A 20,920-nucleotide genomic window follows, 5' to 3' on the forward strand; every position below is an offset into this window, starting at 1 on the left:
AGTCAGGACTGATCTTCTTGGCATCAATGCAGCCCATGACTCTTGAAGTTATGGCTGTTGCATTATATGCAAAAATCAGGCTTTTTTTTTAATATATATAAAATAACCTGCTCATTTACATCCAGTTAGGACTGGGTTAATTTTCTATGAATCTGCATATCCAACACTTTTGCACTTATATACCAAAAGTATTTATTTCATTCGTATCTATTTAAATTAGATTTGAGAGCATTCTCCCACCCACCCTGACCCTTAAAAAATGCCTAATTTTTACGGTCTCTTTGACAGTTGAAAACTATCAGGTTAGAAAAGGCCAACCCATTTTCACATGAATATACTCGAGGGTTAACGACTAGAGGTCATCTAGGAAAGCTACGAGCTGCCCCACCTTAAAAAACCAGCTGTACAATAGGCATCTTGAAGTATTACAAAAAAATTATGTAAGAAAAAATGAACAAGCCTAGTTCACGGTATATAAAGTTAAAGGAAATTGCTAAAACCAGACAGTAATAGCTATAAAAGGCACAACTTCCCTTTTCTGATATACACTTGTAAACTTTCTTCAGGTTACATGCATAAACCAAAATGCTACCTTAACTTTAAAAAAAAAAAAATCCAAAACACTTTACTAAAAAAAAAAAAAAAAAAGGAAAAAAAAAAAGAAAAAAAAGCCTAGAAAATTGTCTCCAGCCAACTAGAGAAATTAATTAGCAGAATGTTCATAACACAGCCTCAGAGCTTGTCACCGGTGGTTTTGATGCATCCATGGTTGTTGCACAGGGGGAGAAACATAATTTCTGACAAATAAGATTTATTTTTCTTTCCTTTCTCCCCAACTCATTCTTGAATGTGAGAAATCCGCTGCTTCTATAGCCTAAATCTTGGCCCTCTGTAAACCACATGTAGTGCATAATTACAAAAGAAACACCGCTGCAAGGACAAAATTAATGAGTCTGGTAGGTTTTACTTTTTTTTCTTTTTCTTTAAAAAAAAAAGCTATCATCTGACGTTTTCTTAAGGCAACCCTTTTGTATTAAGGCAGTCACTTTTGATGAAATAAGAGCTTCTTGATATTTCCGTTTGAATATTTTGGTATCTGATTGCTGATGATTTCTGCCAACATCTCTGGGAACTCAATACTCATGGATTTATCCAAAAATGTCTGGAAGCAAAAGCTCAGAAGATTTTCAACCACCTACAAGCGACAAAGGAGAGAGTTACTCGCACGGCCACGCACGGAGGAGCCCTGGATGCCCTGGCGAGCGCAGGGACCTGCCCAGCTCCTCCAAACACCAAGGGCCTTCGCCTCGGATTCCCATTTCCGAGCCCCAGTAACACAGAGGTGCAYAATAATCTTACTAAGGTTTCGACCCAGCTCTGTGCGGCTGCTTGGCAAATTAATGGGGGAAAACAGGGATTCCAAGGTTTCTCCTGCCCTCACACTATGTGGAGCACGGGTACAATTTAGACTGCACCGCACRAGAAGGGACAGCCCGAATTATGAAAATCCTTGCACAATTAAACTGCAACTACCCCCCCACCAGTTCAATACTCTAACATACTTCCATGCCCTTCTACAGATTGACACTTTGGCTTAAAGGCAATACTGTGTGGAAATTTCAGATTTCCTCTGCCATGAGAAAGTAATTCAAACTTCTGAGTTAAGTAATTTCAAAGTAACGTAACTTAAAAAGCAAAGGAGACTTCAATTAAAATTAATTATAAAATTAATTGCTGTTAAATCCAAAAGCACTTTAAAGCACAAAATCAATCCCTTTCAATTACTCTTCCCTCGCTGGGCAGCAGGGTGGCCTTTCTGCCAGCAGTTCTCTCTTTAAATAAATAAATAAACACAAGGTTGCAGCAAYGCACCCGAACTTATCTAGCACGTTTACAGCTTTCATTTAGCACTCACATCATGCATAGAGTCCAACAGCTTAGTCAGTTGATAAAATCGCTGCCAGTTCTGACTTGAGTTCCCCTCTCTCTTCACGATGGCCTTGCCCAGCTCTTTGATGTAGGTCATCCGGATTTCTTCAAACAGAGACTGACTCTTCAGGCCTTCCTTGGGAACTGCAAGGTTGACATGAAGCTTTAGGACACGGCACATCTAACGACTGTCATTCCGCAAGGTCTCTTACATTGCTTACACAAAAATGGCCAAAGGAAAAGTAAAGGCAGGGCTTGAATTCTGATTTACAAAATGAAAGCACAGCTGCGAGAAAAGGACGSAGAGGGAACTGAGCTGCAGGACCAGCTGGACAAACGGCCTTGGAGCCGCCAGTAACATTTTAAAGAACCCCCCAAAGCCAGGAACAGACAGAGCAAGAGATCCAGGGCGGGGACAAGAGCGAGGACGGGAACTGCCTGACAAAGAACAACTAGCGCTGGGAATTCCTGTGTTCTCCAAGTGTGGGAAAGAATGCAAAATTGGAGAGAATCCATGCAAATTGTGTGTGCAGAGGGAAAAATGAGGATCAAATAATGTGTCCAGGCAAGGGAGCCCAGGAGGCCGGAGAAGAGGCCGCGTGCGCACGCAGCCCTGCAGTGCCGTGCCCGCGGCGGGCAAGGGCAGCCCAAAGCTGCCGCGCACGGTCCTGGGGAGCGAGGCCTGGCTCAGGGCCGGGAAGCCGTGACCCAATGAGGCATGTGCACGGGAATGGCCTGGAAGGGGCTGGGGTCGAACCCCTGGGTGATGGTGGGAACAAGGGGCGAGATGGAGAAGACAAAGGTGACTGAAGGGCAGAGAGGAGGGCAGGCAGAAAGAGGCCACTAACGCTGACAGTGCCCCTCTACCCTGAGCTGATGAAGTCCCCTCTGGGCTGAGAGCAGATTTCCAGAGCGCTGCCCTGCGTCCTGCAGGGCACGACCACCAGCCGTGGGGCCTGGGGGCACCGTGCCCGCTGCGCCGGCCGAATGGGCTGCCGGCACCGAGGGCACACGAGGACGGCCGGGCGACGGGCAAAGCGCCGCCAGCTGCCGGCGCCCCAGCTGCTTACAGGAACCAATGCTAGCATTGAATACAAAAAATAAGGAAAATTCAAGCCATCAGCACCATAAACTCTCTAAACTTTAAAATATTTGCTAAAAAAATATTAGTCCCGTGCTACAGAAATCTGTATCGCTCTGCTGTTATTCCTGGACGCTTTTAAGCCTATTTCCGTAGCATGCCTTCTCAGCGCACTAAACCAAACGGATCTGCTGTGACACAACAGAAGCCCCAGCCCCGGGAAAGGCGGTGGGTGGCTCGGCAGGGACAGCCCCGCCGGCGCGTGGTGCCCGGCTCCGCACGGCTCCGCACGGCAGCAGGGCCACAGGCGGGACTGCCACGGAGCTGCCACCGCACACGCAGTGGTAACAGGGGAAAGAAGAGTCACCAGGCACAAAYGAACAGGAATGACACATAAAAATACAACTAACGTGGTGAAAATTAGGTGCATACTGCTTCATATTAGTATATTTCAGTATATTATAAAGAAGGACTATTTTAACACAGCTCTTYTTATGCAACAGAAACCCAAAGTTTTACTCAATCATGTTTTTTTTTAACTGCTGTATATTTCATTGAAAAAAAAAAAGCATCATATACTGTATTACAGAAATATATCTCATGATATGTATGGTTAATCCACTACATACTTTTTAGTTACAAACATGAAAAGCTGTGGTTGTACTTAAGTAGCTTTTAAGTAACTTCAGGTAGAGTTAAATAACTTCGGGGAGGGTAGGAAGAGCAGCTTCACTGGACTAGAACATGCTCAGTCTTTTTTTTCATTTTTAATAGATTCTGTGAGCATAAAGTCATAGATTTGCCCATTTTTGACATCTTAAGCCACTCACCCACTTTATGCTTACAAATCTACGATTTTTAAAAAGACTTTTAATTGCAACCTCAGGTGAAGCCTGCCTGTTGCAGCTGTGATGTTTTGAATACCATCCTCAATACCTTCATAGCATGAAGACGACTCATTAGGAGTCTCGCTGTATCTGCTAAAATCAGAGCTTCCCTCAGTAACTCTACATGGTCACACTCCAATTGGCACATTTTGACTTTTATCTGCTGTCAGATACCTAACACAACATTAAACTATGGATCTCATAATATYGGTGAGTTAAATTTACATTGTTTGCATATATATTTAACCATTCACCTACTTGTAGAGAGGAGAAGCAATGTTTTCATGCAAAGATACTCTTCATATGAAACTTGAAGGCGGGAGAGCTCCCGGGCAATCATAAGCATATGTTTGCATTGTTCATACATGCAGGGTAGATTCATTCTCTGCCTGAGGAACAAGAGCATAAAATCAGTTAAATGTCTGGATCTCTGCAAAGCCTCAATGTACATTTTTCCGTGCCTCATGGCAGGGCGCTGGGGGGCTGCAGCGGCTGCTGACAGGCTTGTATTTCATCTGTCTTACAGAGAATCTGCCATTTTCTCCAGCGCACTCCTTTCGGGCGAGTGTCTTGGTCATGCACACAAGCAGCGGCCTTGGGCAGCAAGGACTAGAATGGGAGGTATTCAAGCCCCGTGTGATAAAAGCAGCCTGTCTTCAGCAAGGGCTGCGCAGCGAGCGCTGCCTTTTATCAAGGGGCAGCTTGTGACGGCCCATCGCAAACCCCATGCAAAAATCCAGTGAGGTCACTGTTCGACACATCCTGCAAGGCTGGCAGCCCCGAAGGCGCCTATGGTTGAAGAGCCACGATGACATGATGCACCACACGAGAGGAGAGGTTTCTGCATTCCTCCTTTCCCTCAGGACCTCTGAGAATCCCACCCAATCTTAATACACACCAGCTCGTGAGGGACAGCAACAGCTCTTCTAACTTCCCTGTTTTCAGGGTGACTTTATTCTCTTGGACACTTGGACCTTTTTATGTTCTTAAAAGGGATGCTCTGTATTGCAGTTAAATTTTATTACCTGTAACGTTACGTTATAATGTAAGAATAAAGTTTCTAACCACACATAGAAGCAGGTAACAACCATCAGAGGAAAATCATGGAAGGCTGTTACTTGGAATCAAGGTGACCAACACTGTGTGTTTATAGATGTATTTTCCTTGCATTTTTCCCCATTTTAATGAAGCCCTGCATCAGTTTTTCCTCCCCGAGCCCCACAGGATATTTACAAAAGGACACCTGAGCAGCATGCCGGAAAGCATCAGAACCGCTCCCGGGAGCCAGCGAGGCTAGAAAGGTGTCGCTGCCGCTGCGGGCTGCGGAGAGGCGCCCGCCCCCAGCACGCACGGGCACGGGCACAGACACGGACGGCATGGAGCAGCGCGTGCATGGAGCTCGCCACGCAGCACGCACAAGCGCAGGATGTTCACGTGCAAGACGTCTCCCAGGGCTCTGGAAACAAAGCACTGCTTGGCAGATTTTCTGCTAACCAYTTCGGTTGTATCAAAGGGCATCTTACATATTTCAAATTGAGTAACTTAAACACATTCCGTGACGGGGAACAGCAGTTTTCCTCATGYAAAAATATTGCTGCTTCTGGGCAGAAGGTTAAAACAAATATTATGAAATGGATCAGCCTGCCGTTTATCTCCATCTGCTAGAAAGGCAGCCACCGCCGGGCGGAGACCCCATAGAGTGGCAGGACGTTCTCTGGGAATTGTCGGGCTGCACAGAGCATGGTGCTGAGGAGCACAGCGCTAAGGATTGGGGCACTGAGGATCGGGGCGCTGAGGAGCATGGCGCTGAGGATCGGGGTGCTGAGGAGCACAGCGCTAAGGATTGGGGCACTGAGGATCGGGGCGCTGAGGTGCGTGGCCCTGAGGATCAGGGTGCTGAGGAGCGGGGCGCTGAGGAGCGTGGCGCTGAGGATCGGGGTGCTGAGGTGCGCGGCCCTGAGGATCGGGGCGCTGAGGATCGGGGCGCTGAGGATCGGGGCGCTGAGGAGCGTGGCGCTGAGGAGCGGGGCGCTGAGGAGCGGGGCGCTGAGGAGCGGGGTGCTGAGGAGCGTGGCGCTGAGGATCGGGGCGCTGAGGAGCGCGGCGCCCGGCCAATGCGGGCACAGCCGCAGCAGGCAGGCCCACATGTCTGGAGGCCACTGGCCTGGCGGGGCTGCGGCTGCCGCGCTCCTGCCTCCTCCTTCACCGCGACCCAGTGGACGCCTCGCCGCGGCTAAGGAGGTGAGAGACAGCAAGGAGGCTGGGCGCTGGTTAGAAGGGTTGCTGCCCACAGCGGGATCCGCTCACACCGCTCGGAGCCTGGGCCGCGTGCCGTCGGCGCGGGTGCAGCAGGAGGGGCCGGTGGGTGTGCATGCTCCCTTCCGCAGGGATCCCGCTTCCTCCTGCTCCTGCTGCTGGCGGGCGCTGCCGGCCCCAGGGAGGCCCACGGGAGCCGCGGCGGCRCGGGGGCTGAGGGCAGGAGCCGGGGGGACTCGCAGTGCCGTGAGTCACTCGCTCCGCCAGCTCCACCAGGGCACAACAGCGCTAAACAAAGGCTGCTACTCCGAAAAGCAGACAATACTGATTCCACAGAAGCAGTTACAAAATTAACGCTAAAAACATTCTGGGAATAGGAGAACTGCTAAAACATTGCTCAGAAAACCATAAAAGCCTCGCTTATTTTCCTCGTGTTCAACTAATGCCACCGCAGACATTCAGGGCAGCATACACTCTAATAAGGACAAGCGAGATGAAGGATTTGACCCCAAGCCTAAGCACCGCAATCAGCCAGGATGATGAGCTTGCAAACACGGACAGGAGCGACGACGCAGGGGGCCCAAAGCTGCTTTCCCWGCGCTGCAGCGAGCAAAGGACATTCACTGCGTGCCCGTGCAACTGCACGCTGCCTACTGCTGCTCCCTGGGATTTCATGTGCGTGGAGACCCAAGCAGAGCCTTAGGCTGATATAATAATAGTGCCAACTCTAACAAAAGCATGTTTTGAGTCAGAACTGTGGAAACAGCTACACAATTCTACAAAATCACGGGTTTTTACAGTCCTCAAATATGAAATGACGCTCTAAAGTCTAAGATTTATTGAGCTGTCAAATTTTTCAAAAACTTGAATTGATTTTTATATATAAAATATTTATTACTTAAAAAAGCCAACTAATATAGACAAACCCTCACAATAAACCATTTGTTTTGAAACGTAAAATGATGAGCYTATTGAATACTCAGACACTAATCCACTAAAGCATACTATTTCTACTCAAAAATGAAGTACAGAAATCTAAATTTAAAATATTTCCCAAAACCTGAGAATAACTCAAAATATAATTTTGCCTCTGCCTTGATTAAAAGCAGAACACGATTATTTTTTTTCCATCCTACCTGTCTGGAGAGGAGAACCTGTCAATGGCTTACTCATACATCTTTTCCCTTGTGGAGAGAATTCTGTGGTGGAAGGAAATGCCAGTTTTCRGCAGCCCAGGACCAACGTGTGTCTATGTAACCCAACAGCAACTTCTCCATCCGCCGAGGCGGGACGCGGACCCGGCAGCAGCTGCAGTTTACGGGCAGCGGGAGAGGCCTGACCCCTTCCGCGGCCCTGCCCGGGTTTCACGCGCTCACCGCCTCCTCAGAGCCCCTTTCTGCTCCCTCCCCAACGCCCCAGGCCGGACCGGCCGCGGGAACCGCTGCTGCCCGCTGCCTCCTCAGAGGAACATCCGCAGCAGGAGGTCTCGTCCGACAAGCCCGGCTCCTGCTGCTGCGCTCGGCAGAGCTGCACGCCAGAGGAGACCTCTGCTTCAAGACTTAAGGGTAGTGGTTAGGAGCTCAGAAAAACCAGAGGCAGAAGGAAGTGACTTCAGTCCTGCAGAAATGATACTGGAACTCCAGACACTCCTCTTTCCCTCTTCCTAGTTTCACAGGCAAAGAGCTCCTTTTCACAGACACAGCATCCAAGTTACTGTCTTCCATTTCCACATTCATGTGCCCCTTAAGAAAATGAAATTTATATGTTCATCCTTTACAAGGCACATGAAGTTCAAAGAAATGCAATATATAAAGCTATGGATCAGTGAGGGGAAGCTTAGCACTACTGCTCTGCTGTGTGACCCTTCCTGCAACTAACATGGGGCAAATAATTTATCTTTACAGCACAGCAACTTTATAGTTCRTCTTACCCAGCCCCACCAGATAGACTACCTTAGGATAACCATTGTGTGATAAATGGTATCCAAATATTTTGGAGAATTTTGGTGGACTTTTGTCAAATGTACAGACATAAAACTAAAGTATTCAATAGGGAATTCAATTTCTAAAAGAGGGATGGTCAAAGGTTAGGCTGCCAGCTTAAGCCTGCAGAAGAACTATGTCTAGTTCTCGCAGAAGAACTATGTCTAGTTCTCCTTCCTACCACAGTGCACCGATCATCCTCAGGAACCGCAATCATGGAGCGATCCACACAAGCAGGAAAGAATTTGGCATTGAGCACCGTAACACCCGAAGTACCTAGGCACTCTGCAAAACACGTCCACTGCTTTCTGTGAATGTGCAAAGTTTGTTGCACATTCACAGGGAAGACATGCTAAGGATCTGCCAGCTGAAAATGCAGGATGACAAAATTACTAAGGGCTTGATGGTTTTTTTTTTTTTTTTTTTTTTTTAAAACGTGTAGTCGAGGAACACACAGTTGCCTGAAAAGTTGAAAAGTATCCCTGGGAGCAAGTGCATCTTGCATTCCACATGCAAGCAGCAGCAATAATTTTCCTGGGATAACAGTGCACCTTGTTGGTGCAGCCTCCCTTCCCACGTTGCAGCACCAGGAATAACGGTTCCCCAGTGTCACTACCCTCTGGTTTGCCCTGAGGGTGTTCTGCTTCATAAACTGTCTTATAACTTATGCAGTAGTTTTATGTATTATTCAGTATTTGTCATGCTTAACTCAGATGTGGCTGTATTTTATTGATGAATGGTATATACAAAGGTATAACCGGAGAGATGTATGGGGAACCTGCAGCACACTGGAGGAGAAGTCTTGCAGCCCTCTCGGTGTATGTTTTACTGAAAACAAATGTCATTTTGTATAAACAAATTATCTACCAAAACCATAACCATAACTAAAATAAAAATTGTGAATTAGTCCTTAATAGCATAGGGTAAATCTTCCATATTTTTTGAGAATACAGGCACATTTCAAAGTGAAAAACTTYCTGGTTTTGACCTTGTGATAACACAGCAGGAGATCTCTGACTTAAAGCAAATTAGAAGTCATAATTTTTATTAGTGATAATATCTGTTATTTGAATAAATTCTCCACATGAAGATTATTTTATTCCAGAGATACATTCTAAGGATTTTAAGAAACAGAAGCAGAGAGAGTAGAGAGAAGGGCATGCATCTCCTGCCCTTTCCTTTCTTTTTGTAATTACTGCAAAGAAAAGGCTAAAGTTTATAAAAGCCTTGGCCAATATTTACACTGAAAGCATTAAGGGGAAGGTCTGATACATAAATGGCTATTCTCAGCTCTTTAAAAAAAGAAAAAATGAAAAAAAAAAGATTTAGGACATACGACACTGAAGTGCAATAGCGGCAAAAATATTAAGACTACAACCTTAGCGAAAGCCAAAGGGATTAATCTTCTATCCATTTTAAGATGTGAAAAACTGAGACAGTTGAATAGCCTGATGACACAGTGAGCAAACACTACAGCAAGTCGGAAAGTCTGAAATCAGCTGGAGAAGAGTTGCCACATGAGGGACAGGGGAGCTCCCAGCCAGCTCCTCAACTGTAACYGGGTACCTACCATCCTGGCTGGCTTTTCTGGACTGGGGCTTCCTAAGGGAACCTCAACTCTGCTGCAAGCCCCAGGARCTCAGAATCACCTGCCACGAGCAGCACGTGCTCACGGGCACCTCTTCTCAAATCAGTCTGCACAATCCTGATGCTGAAGAGCATTAGTGACCGTTCCAAGGGCTGGTACACAGCCCTGGTTTACAGTTCGGGTCCCCACAAGCGGGCAGGACGAAGGGGATGCACAGAGCAGCAGCAGCGGCCCCCTGACAGCCGCAGGCAGCAAAGCTCAGTTGGGAATGGCTGCGTTCAGCAGCCTCCAAGATTTACAGGCTGTTTTCAGCAATTAACTCGAAACACAGCCCAAACGCCCGCACAGGCTCTGCAGCTCTCACAACGTAATTATGCTTATTCCCACCCAAATGTTTACAGGTGTTACAAGCACTGCAAATGGAGCCTTCTGCCTATCACCTCAAGGGTGCTGAACTCCTTCTCCCACCATGTACACAATCCTGTACACCAAGCACCAGTGACCAAGCAGCTCCGCGGTGAAAAACACAACAAACACGAGGCTCAGCTCAAGAAAAGGTGACCAAACACCTTAGCAACTAAGTTYGTCTTTAAAATGGATATCAAATTCACCAAAATAAGAGAGAGGTATACTGTTCCCATTTGTAACCTTGCCTGTTTTAGTCAGATTTTAAATCAGGCTTAGATAACTAGATCAATCCTATAAATGTTCAACTAATCAAGGATTCATTTAAACTGAGATAACCATAGCATTACTTCTATACAAGAGGAGTATAATAYATAGAACCCTTTGCAATTTGCTAAACTTACTCTTTTTTGGGAAAATTTGTTTCCCAAACAAATCTTTAGCTTCAGTTTGTTGACTCAGATAAAGTTAATAACCATAGAGAACGGTACAGGAACATTTACAATATGGAAYGTTTTAGTACAAACACATATCCACAGAAATTTGGAAAAATAATCTTATTAGAATCTAAAATACTATTCTTATATGTATGACTTATTTAAAAAACTTAAGCAATCTGTTAGAAGAAAATAATGTTGCAAGTGACAAACAGATCTCTGATCTTTGCCCAAGTTTATTACCTAATGATATACCTTATGTATGTGGGATTTGACCTCTGAAGCACAGAACAGAAAAATACGGAAGAGAATCTAGTGTTACCTGGATAAACTGGAATATTACTTATATATGACTTACTCATTAATAATCAGATCTGGTGCAAAGCACAGGAGATTTCCATTTGATTGTTTATATGACCTCCATCCTAAAGCAAAAGCCATGAGGAACATCCAGGAGTACTGCAGAAGGGTCATCTGGTCATCCAGATGCAAGTTTCTGAAACCTGCAAAAAACAGAAAAAAATCAAGATTGAGGTTTGGCAGTTTGGGTTGCAAAGAAAAAAAAAAAGGATCGTGGTTATCATGAGTACAGCTGAAGTATTACGAATGTATACTAATGTACATGTAATGTGTATAATATATACACACTATTTTTAAATGTGTATTTTGCAGCACTTTCTGTTAACTGTGATGACATGAAAATGACAAAAGAATGCAKGCCAAAATACAATCATTTGAGTCAATCAGGTACTGTACTTTAGATGACATTTGTGGAGAAAAAAGGAAAGAAAAAGAAAATTTTAACAATAACATCCAAAAAAAGGTTTCTTATGTGAAAGTGCCTGCTGGCCGAAACAAAACGCACTTTGAAAGGGGTGCAGAATTTCAGTGCCGTTTTCCAGCTCCCAACATTACGTGCAAGTACTCAGTGCACCACGAAGGAATCCTCAGCCTATGCAAAAACTGCACATGCAGAAACGAAGCACTGCAACCACAGAACTCAAATTACGTTTTCTGGGCAGCAGGACAGACTGCATGCGAGAGTTCAGAGGTTTGAATAGAAGCCTTTAGCTGGTTTGAATTTCTAACTGTTGATGAAATGAAACACACAAGAAAGCTATGCAAGAGCAAGCAGCATACAGAACTCTTGAACTTGGCATTAGCCATTAGGCATGCATTTATAGACATAAATTTTCAAAGAAATTTTCAAGGTCCCATCCACAAAACAAACGTGGTCTCAAAGCCCTGGATTTTTCCAAACAAGAAGGTAGCTACTCTCTGGATGAATACAGAGTGTCAGATAAGATACTTCTTCATAATTATTACAGATATTAGAAGGCAATGGAATATCAAAAAAAACAGATGTTTGGAATTATCACTGGAACTGATGGCCAGTTAAGGATGGATTAGAAAGATAGTAATTACATTTAATATAGACTAAAATTCATTTMATTGTCTTCCAAGAAAAGAAACAGTATTTTTTTAATTCTTGAGACAGCAGCTGACTGGACAATAAATGGTTTGGATTAAAATTTTGGTCTTATTCAACAGTACTTTAAACTGAACTTAAAGGGGATGCCTCAATTGTTCATCGTCATTAACGGCTCCTAATCTTACAAGGATATACAGAAAGAATAGAAGCAATGAAAGCCACAAGGAAATGTACAAAATCTTAAAATTGGTCCCTTGAGCAGGCTTATAATGTAGGCAGCTTTTAATTTCCAAGAGTAGTTTCTATCAAGTCCTGCCATTTAACAATAAAAGATCGTGCCACATTAAATCCTATTAAAGTCTACATTCAAGGCGATTTTCCTTAATTTCATTAGTTGTCTGGCATCTARAGTTCCACACAATGCTGATCCTGAAGACGTTCCAATAAATGGCACCCAGTGGATTAGCACATACCAAAACCTGCTAAGTCTCAACAACCTCACCAAAGGCTTCTGGCCATGCGGCCAGCAGTGACTACATTTACTATTTCTAAAATGCCAGCAAGGTATTTCAAAGTTCCTTCACATGTGCTGCATCAAATCGTGAAATCTTTACTCAAACCTTCCTCAGGAAAAAGCTGTTTTGAAATCCTAACTGTAGGATGTGAGGCTGTGGCACGCAGCAGGCAGTGCTGCATCACTGTTAGCCTCTCTGGGGCCAAACGATATAAATCACATATTCTCATGAAAAAGAACTTTAGTAGTAAAAACGGACTATAAAGTGATATGAAAAGAACAGTCTCTATTAATACAATTAAGTAAAAGAGTGGCTTTTCATGAATAGTATGTTCTAACATGAAGGGTTTGCCTTCTCTGAGTAACTGTTGAGAGGAAAAAATGAACACAAAACTGCTTCTAAAGATGACATCTGAATTTGTATTGCAGCATAGCAGACTGTCTCCTCACGAGTTACCTGGAGGCAAGGAAGCACATGTGAACCTCCCCTAGCGTGGGCTTAGCTAGCCCAGAGCTCTTCCCCCCGGAGGAAAGCCCTGATGGGCAGATACACCTCTCCAGACAATCTCCGCTGCCCATACATATTTGGGCCTAGTCTTTCTTTTCCCTTATTAAAAAAATATATATATATTGTTAGTAGGTTTATTTCCACATCCTCAAAAGAGAGGCCATGATGTGAAATGCAAGAACACGATTCTCGCTGGGGCTTTTTTGTGAGCTGGCAGACCTCTTATGTGGTGCTGCTGTGGGGCAAGAGGCGCGTGATCAAAGCGTGCGGTGAGAGCGAGCTGGGAGCGCTGACAAGAAGCGGAGGTGAGAAAAATATTTCTTGTCTTTGTTCTGCCAGGAACAGACTGATCTTCACCTCGACTGCGGCCTTGGCCTTTCCCACAGCCACACAACAGGATGATGTGTGCTGTGTCCAAGGCTGAGATTTGCCCTCCTCCTCCTGCGAGGCAACTGCAAAGGCTGCCTTCCCACGGGGGACATAAACGCAGGGTGCCTGCCTGTCTCCCCGTGCGACAGCGCTCTAATAGCGCAGCGCCACTTCCCGAGAGAAAATGAACAGCCTGACTTCCACGCCGGAGCTGCACGCTCAAATGACTATTCCCAGTCACGACAAAAATTACAGATATGCTGAAGGTTAACAAAAAAGAATCATCCATGAACACAGCCCCAGGGAAGTCAGTATGAAGGACGGGTAAYGCACCACTCTATGAAAGTCAGGAGAAACCTTCTGCTAAAAAATAATGAAGAAATATTTAACAGAAAATGGAATTAGGTGGAACTAAAGCTGGTTAAAAGCTCAGATATTACTGGCAATTTATCTGTGAAGGCCTTGAAAGACACCAAATACCGCTTTCCTCTATAATGAAAAGCCTGCGTTTTTAAATGAACATATTTGCGTATTACCTGGTATGGCCTTTGCCCACTTCACTGCAGCTATGACCTGGCGGCCGCCGAGCATGTTGAGCGTGGAGAGGATGCGCCAGCTGGAGTCGGGCAGCGTGCTGTCGTAGCCCGAGTAGAGCACCTCGGGCTCGATGACCTCGAGCAGCGACACGAGCGTGGGCGTGAGCTGCGGCAGCGACGCGGGCACCACGCTCTTGCTTGCAGCGCCTTCCGCCGCCTCCCGCGCGCCCGCCACGCTCCCCTGCTGAATTCCTTTTATCTTCTTCTTCGTTTTCCGAGCTAGGAAAGGTTTGGAAGTCACAGCTTAGACAACATGAAAGTAACCACAAAGTAGCAAAACGACCAAGTGCTGCCTTAATTTTCCCGAAAATCTTAAAGCATTTTTTTCTTCAAATTGTAAATAACTTATCTTCAATGCCAACTGAATTCCTTGTGGAAGCACTGTAGGGTTTAAGGAAAGGCACATTTCCACTCATGCTCCAAACTGTTAAATAACGTTTGTGGAGAGGCCTGTTCCTTGGCTTTCTTTACAAAGAAAATTTCAGCAAGCCTCATGACACCTGTTTCAAAAGGCTTGCAGGACCAGGCACTTTATAATTTCCTTAATATGTTAATGATAGAAACTGTGTAGAAGAAAGGAAAGTACATCAGCAAGGGTGGGAAGTTAGTGAATGTCTGGAGCCAGGGAAAACATTTTGGGGAAAGTACTGGGCAGAAGGAGACTTTTTGTTGCCAACTTCCCTGCATATAAATCACTGCTGCAGTAATTAAACTATAAAACTCATATGCCAAATAAATAAAGCACCACACAGGGATGTTAGCTGTAAGCTAGAGAAAGTTGAAACAATTTATAAGCATGTTGTCAAATAACAGAATCTCCTACTTGGCTTTCAGCTCTCTTGGATGTAGTCTGCAAAAGCGAACATACAATTTAACTGAGACTAAAATATAACCAAATTATTTTCTGATACCTCTGTTAATTAATTGATTGATTTCTATTCTGGAATTTCAAAGACAGACTCAGCCACATAGAAAAATCATGCAATGTGATTCCTTTGTAAAAACACAAAATTTAATGACAAATGCAATATCTCTAATTATCATAAATTTACCACCTTTGTAGAGTAACAGAAAACATAATCCCCCTCCTGACCCCATTTTTCCCGCTGGCTAGGACAGAATTTCCAGAAACTCAGCTGCTAAGGATAACTAATTCTCTATGGACCTTGCATAAACTGCAGTTTTCCAAAGGTTCATGGAGTGGTCCCATTTGCATAGATTTGCATGGGGGAAGAACAAAAGTCATTTCCTTGGAGCTTCCTGTTATTCCTGTCTAAATATTGGAATTGCTGCTCCCAAATCCCCTGGGCTTAATTTCCCCCTCTCCACATTCTATTACATTATCCTTGTTCTCAAGTGAACTGCTTTGACTTAAATTTACAAACATGCCCTCAGCTGAATACTGACAGCTGGGAGGGAAAACTTCCAGCCCAGAAAGTCAGGAAATTATAATAAAAAGAAACAGATCTGATTAAAAAAAGTGTTATGCATAAATTTATTAGGTTATGCTGCTAGAGCTGACTTACATGTATAGCTATAACTCTTGAAAAGAAAGGCTGAGATACTGTATTTCTTTCTCATTTCTTTTCTAATATAAAAATAGTACAAATGTAAAGCCAATTCCTTAAGGCAAATTACAAGAGATAAACCAAGGAGATAAACTAGCAGGGAAATAAAAGTAGCCAAAAATTTTTATTGAGCAAACCAGCGAAGAGCAGCCTGGCAGCGTGGGCGCCAAGGGCACGCAGGGGCTTCGCGTCGCCAGAAGGCCACGGAGGCGCTGGCCGAGGCGGCYGCTCCGAGGCAGAGCCCAAGCAGCGCCGGGCGGCCCTGCAGAACAGGCACCTCGCGCCCAAAAACAGGAGCGAGGAGAGGTGCCCGCGGGGCCCTGGGGACACGACCGATGAACGCGTAAAACATGAGTGTGAAGAAATAAAGGCTCGGGTAGGAAACAGCACGAGCCTACTCTATACATCCAGAATACGTGTAGCTTGGTAGCKGTATGTTTTTCCATTCCTCCTTCCCCTACAAATCTCAAAAAAAGCACAAAAGAGGGGCAAAAATACAACAGATGACTGAAATGATTAGACTAGAAAACAATCAAGTACCATGGTTTTGGTGTACAAAGCACCATTTCTGTCTCAGTAAAGTAAGAGATAGAGGTAAACTATGRCACGGTGGATTGCAAACAGAAGAAGGCGGCGCTGCACACAACACCCAGCTGCGAAAGCCGCTGCCACGGTTTGCTGCGGACGTCACAAAGTCACATCCACTCAAAGAGCAACTGGACAAACCCATGGGAGAAGCAGCAGCAGCTGGGCAGAAACCAGAGCCAGGAACCCTGCGGTGGAGACGGCGGGAAGAGAAGACTCTGCCTGGGGGCTGGGAGCGCGAGGGACCTTGGACCCACACGACTCGGCCATTCCCACCTCCTGCTGYTCATTAACTGCTTGCTAATAATCATTACTTGGGAGCTGCTCAAAGTGTGTCTTTATGCGTTTAGGATACACCTGATTGCTTTTCAAAAGAGAAATTACTGTCTGAAAAGTATGCAAATTTGTAAATTTAATTATTATCCTCTATAAAACAGTAGTTTTTGAACTATGATCCTAAAATAGCCAAGATAAAAGGAGCACTAACTTCTCCGGGTCTGTTCTGCACTTTATGCTACCTCTCACTTTTCCACTGCTGCTTCTGTACAACCAGTTTACCATCTGTTCAGATTTGTCTGCTAAATCACTGCTTTCATAATTCTCTCCTTTTCACCATTTCACACTACCTTGGGTTCTTCCGTTTTTTGCATTGCTGAGTTTCTAGGTCCCTTCTCCCCTTAGTCAAAAAAGCAATTTCTTTTTTGCTTTTTTCCGACAACATATATAATATTCAGCCTCCAGAAAAATCAGTATTCTCTAGCACTCTGTGTGCCAAGATTGACAAAGTTTAGTTGGAAGGGCTCCAAACTACACATGGAAAAGCAGCAAGCGCCTGGGACATCATTCAATTTTCATCGTCTTTGGTGCGGAGAGTCAACTCATGCAACATGTTCCAGAGCCTTTCTGAGCTCTAGCTTGCAGCCTGCTTTAAAAAGAGTTCGTGTTCACTCATATAGCAATGCAAAGGCTTAGGACCAAGTAACACACAGATAAGATGCTTTACTCATCCAGGGAGATTTACACATTCGAGGTACTTCAATATATCTATTTTTGAAATTAAGAAGAAAAAAAGTCTTAAAACAGAGTGTGCTCATTTCCACCTCGCAGTGAGGATCCTGCCTTTCCRTGTTACCTTCAGCTTTCCTGGGGTTTTCTGGCTGTGGCAAAGCCCGCACGGAGTGCACGTTCCTGCGGGCAGGCCGCGCTGCCGCTACACAGAGGCACCTCAGCAGGGCCAATGCACACCAAGCGCCGCTGCGACGCGCCTCCACAGCCCCACTGCCTGTTCCAGCATTTCCTTTGGGACACACTAGYGCAGATTTTGGCTGTTAGAGAGTCATGCCCTCTACTTTCTGCACGCAGATCACAAATAATGTGGAAACAAACCAATCCACCCCCCAAATCTGTAAGCGTGGAATGAGGGGAGGCCCGTCAGCCTGTTGGCTAAGAAGGTGCATGCAGAGCACCTGCTGGGCAGAAAAACTGATGATTGAGCAGCTTGAGAGAAGTTAAAGCAGGAAAGAGGAAGAAAAATGTGCTAACACAGACTCTTGTATGAGCAATTCCCTCTTTAACATAGCTTTGCATTTACTTTTTACCAAAGAACCACAGTTTGGCTGAAAACTGCTTCTATTTGCAGCTAAAAAAAGTATTTCTGAGATTTTATCTGACAATTTTGATTGTACAAGTATCCCCCAAGATAACTGTGTGAGGAAGTACTGTWTTAATTGCTGCAACTCAAGGAAAAAACTCAAGCATAAAATGCATCCCACACCAGGCAGAACATCTAGTGCCATTTTACAACTGCTGCTTAATCTCGAGTTGATGTGGTCTTTGGTTTCTCATTAGCCACCCAGGACTTAGCAGAGAGCAAACACACCGTGTATTTGTTTCCTACACTCTGTTTACTAGAGAGATTCTAACCGACGTTAGAGGACAAGAATCCACAGCCTGAGCAACAAGCCCTTCCTTTCCTTTGGTCTGAAGCACGGGTCCCAGTCCAAGTGCACATCCCTGGCCCTGGGCTCCCGCATGGCGTTCCCAGCCTCCGGGCGCCTTCCCAAGGCTGGGCAGGCGCACGTCTCCCTGCAGACTCCTCACGGCTCTGCTGCTGCCTCCCATCCAGGCAAGAGGACAGCAAGAGATGGATACGTGCTGACAGGAAGCAGAACGAGCCCTGCTTTTTGCGGATGACTCACTCATACTGAACATATTGAAAGACAGAGCTATTGAGGAAGGAGATGAAAGTATAGGAGAAACGTTGATTTCAAAACGATGATTATTCATGCTGTAAAGTGTGATACGCACTTTTAACACATTAAAATGCTGCTCAAATGCTTGGTTTAGCTTCACAAGCAGCAGAGTCTTCACTATATACGATGCAAAAGTAAGAAATGGACTTAAAGGTTTTCAGGTTACCTTCCAGGTTCATGCCGGCCTGCAGGCATTTGCGGTAGCGGCACGCCGGGCAGTTTTTCCTGCGGATCTTGTCGATAATGCAGTCGTTCCTCCCAGCACACAGGTAATTGTGCTGCCCTGCGTTCACAAAAACAAACAACATAACCACAAGCCCTACAGTTAGCAGGCAGCATCCCTATCATTTCCTACTTCTAAACACCCACCACAGTTCTTTTATTTACACACCAAAGCCAATAAATGTAGGAAGAAATCTTTTTTTTTTGTTATTTGTCAATGGACAAATTCATTTTTCTAAAAATTTTTTCCTTCCAATTTCTCTAAGCTATCCTCTAAGGGTTAACTCTAAATACTTTCACAAGAGATGTAAACTCAGATACATTTTACAAGCATTACTTTCAAAGTTGCTGCAGATATACAGAAATAGCTTTCATAATTTAACAGTGAAGGAACCTCCTCATTAGTTTTAGAGGCTGGAATGGAAAACTTAAGTTTGCTGGCATTTTTATGGATTCACAGATTTAGAGCAGAGTTCAGCATAAAAATATGGCAAACAGAACAAAAAATAACCGAATTTCTTAGCTCTTAAGAGCAGGCAATAGCAGACAAGAATGCTACTGGTTCTCAATTGTATGAATAGCTGTCCCAAGACAACATCCTGTAGAAAAAGATCTTACTAAAGGACATTCTTTTCCCATCAGAGGATCAAAAAAGCAGGTGTTCTCACACACGTGGTGGGGATAAAGGTGATGCCTACACTTTTACACCGCATTTCTAAGTCCTCATAGTACAACAGCGAGAGAAACAAAAGCATTTCCCAGGTACTGAGCTACGAACAACAGAACCCAACTGCTGTTCTAAGAATTTCCTTGCAGAAGAACTTGATTATGAGAATGGTCTCAAAGCAGCTGTGCAAATCGTGGCTATGCAAAGTCCATTGCTATGGTTTTAGTCAAGCTTCTTTCCAGGGAAGGGTTTCAAGTTTGACATTCCAAGGAAGCCCTGAGCATTTTCCTAAATGAACCAAAGCCTTTTTAACCAAAAAAGATCAGGCTTTACCAGRACTTTATAATTTTTGTACTCTAAGATCAAATAGTGAATAGAAAGGTGGATCATTGTTCTGTTTAGCTTTATTAACATATTACTACACATAAAGCAAATATCCTTGTATACACACATGAAGCAAACATACAAATATTTGTTATCACTGCAGCAGAGCAGGGAGCATCAATTCCCATTTCACAAACRTGTTTTATTCAGATCATGGTAGAATAAACAATGTAAATACGGATGCTTCAGCTGTAGATTTATACCAATTCCCGAGATACTAAGTTACTGTATCCTGGCTTTGTCGCAGGTTTAGGTGTATGGGAAAAGGCACAAAAAGACCTCCAGGCTAAGGCTGCCTAGCCAAGGTGCAGCCTGGTGGATCCGTGCTCCAAGGGATGCCCAGCAGAAAAAAGAGAAAAGACACTGAAGAAAAAAATATTTCTACATGTATTCCAAAAAAGAAAAATGCCTAAGAGATAGAAGTGAATTATTTGTTCTCAAGTCAATCAAGGTTGGGATAACCTACAGAAGAATCAAATGAAAGTGAAGGTAAATCTTRGGGAATTTATTGCAAATTTCCTGCTATAATCTTGCTTTATATGCTGAAAATTAATATAGCTTATATAAGATGTGGAAAGGTTGTGTCATCAATCAAAAGAAACTGGAAAGATCTTTTTAAATGCATCACTACCTTCCTCATGTCTTCAAGCTTGAGAAGGACAAAGCTGTCACTGAGCTATACATGCAGCTCCTACACAATACTCTTTTTGGGGCCATCCAGCGACCTTCCTTTAGCGCAAGCTGCAGGTGAGACCGCCCCAAAGCGGAGCCCGGCTCCCCGCGGCRGCAGCTCCGCGCRCGGCCCCGGCTGCGTCCTGGCGCCGCAGGAAGGGCCGCGGCTCGCGCACAAGCGCCATCCTCCTCCTGCGCCTCGCTCCGCAGAAACCAGCTCCGCTTCTCTCAGCCCTCTGAGAAACTCCGGGATTCCGGAAGGTTTCCTTCTTCACCACCCAGAGAGCTGGGAACTTCAAGGGCTGCTTCTGAAGCACTGATCCTGATACATCCTTGTCAAACACAGGCTCCCATTCTTCATGTGAGATCCACTTGCAAAAATGCTTGCAAAAAATTAAATAGCCTGATTCACTTCAGAACGTCTACTAGCAACGGCATCAAAAGGGCACGAGACAAGAAACCTCCTGGGAGATTTTCTTAACCAGCGATGACATAACTGTAGAATAGAGGAATCCCTGTTGTTCGAGCCTCACTTAGAATGTGTTTTGCAACTTGCCTGCATCCAGCGTGAAGCAGCTGGACACTG

At 44.7% G+C, this 20,920-nt stretch overlaps 1 protein-coding gene across 1 annotated transcript in view; it reads right to left on the reverse strand.

Annotated features, from left to right (window-relative positions):
• Positions 1–406: 406 nt before the first annotated feature.
• The window catches only part of NR3C1 (nuclear receptor subfamily 3 group C member 1), a 54,805-nt gene continuing 34,291 nt past the window's right edge, over positions 407–20,920 (reverse strand). Inside the window, exons 3-8 of the mRNA XM_026045870.1 lie at positions 18,556–18,672; positions 13,925–14,203; positions 10,924–11,068; positions 4,156–4,286; positions 1,916–2,073; positions 407–1,195 (exon numbers count right to left, since the gene is read on the reverse strand). Coding sequence (XP_025901655.1) covers positions 1,043–1,195; positions 1,916–2,073; positions 4,156–4,286; positions 10,924–11,068; positions 13,925–14,203; positions 18,556–18,672 — 983 coding nt within the window. The 3' untranslated portion in view covers positions 407–1,042. The remainder of the gene's footprint in view (positions 1,196–1,915; positions 2,074–4,155; positions 4,287–10,923; positions 11,069–13,924; positions 14,204–18,555; positions 18,673–20,920) is intronic.

This window comes from Nothoprocta perdicaria, unplaced genomic scaffold, assembly GCF_003342845.1.
Source record: "Nothoprocta perdicaria isolate Ctin4 unplaced genomic scaffold, notPer1 scaffold_107, whole genome shotgun sequence".
Classification (NCBI taxonomy): Eukaryota; Metazoa; Chordata; class Aves; order Tinamiformes; family Tinamidae; genus Nothoprocta; species Nothoprocta perdicaria.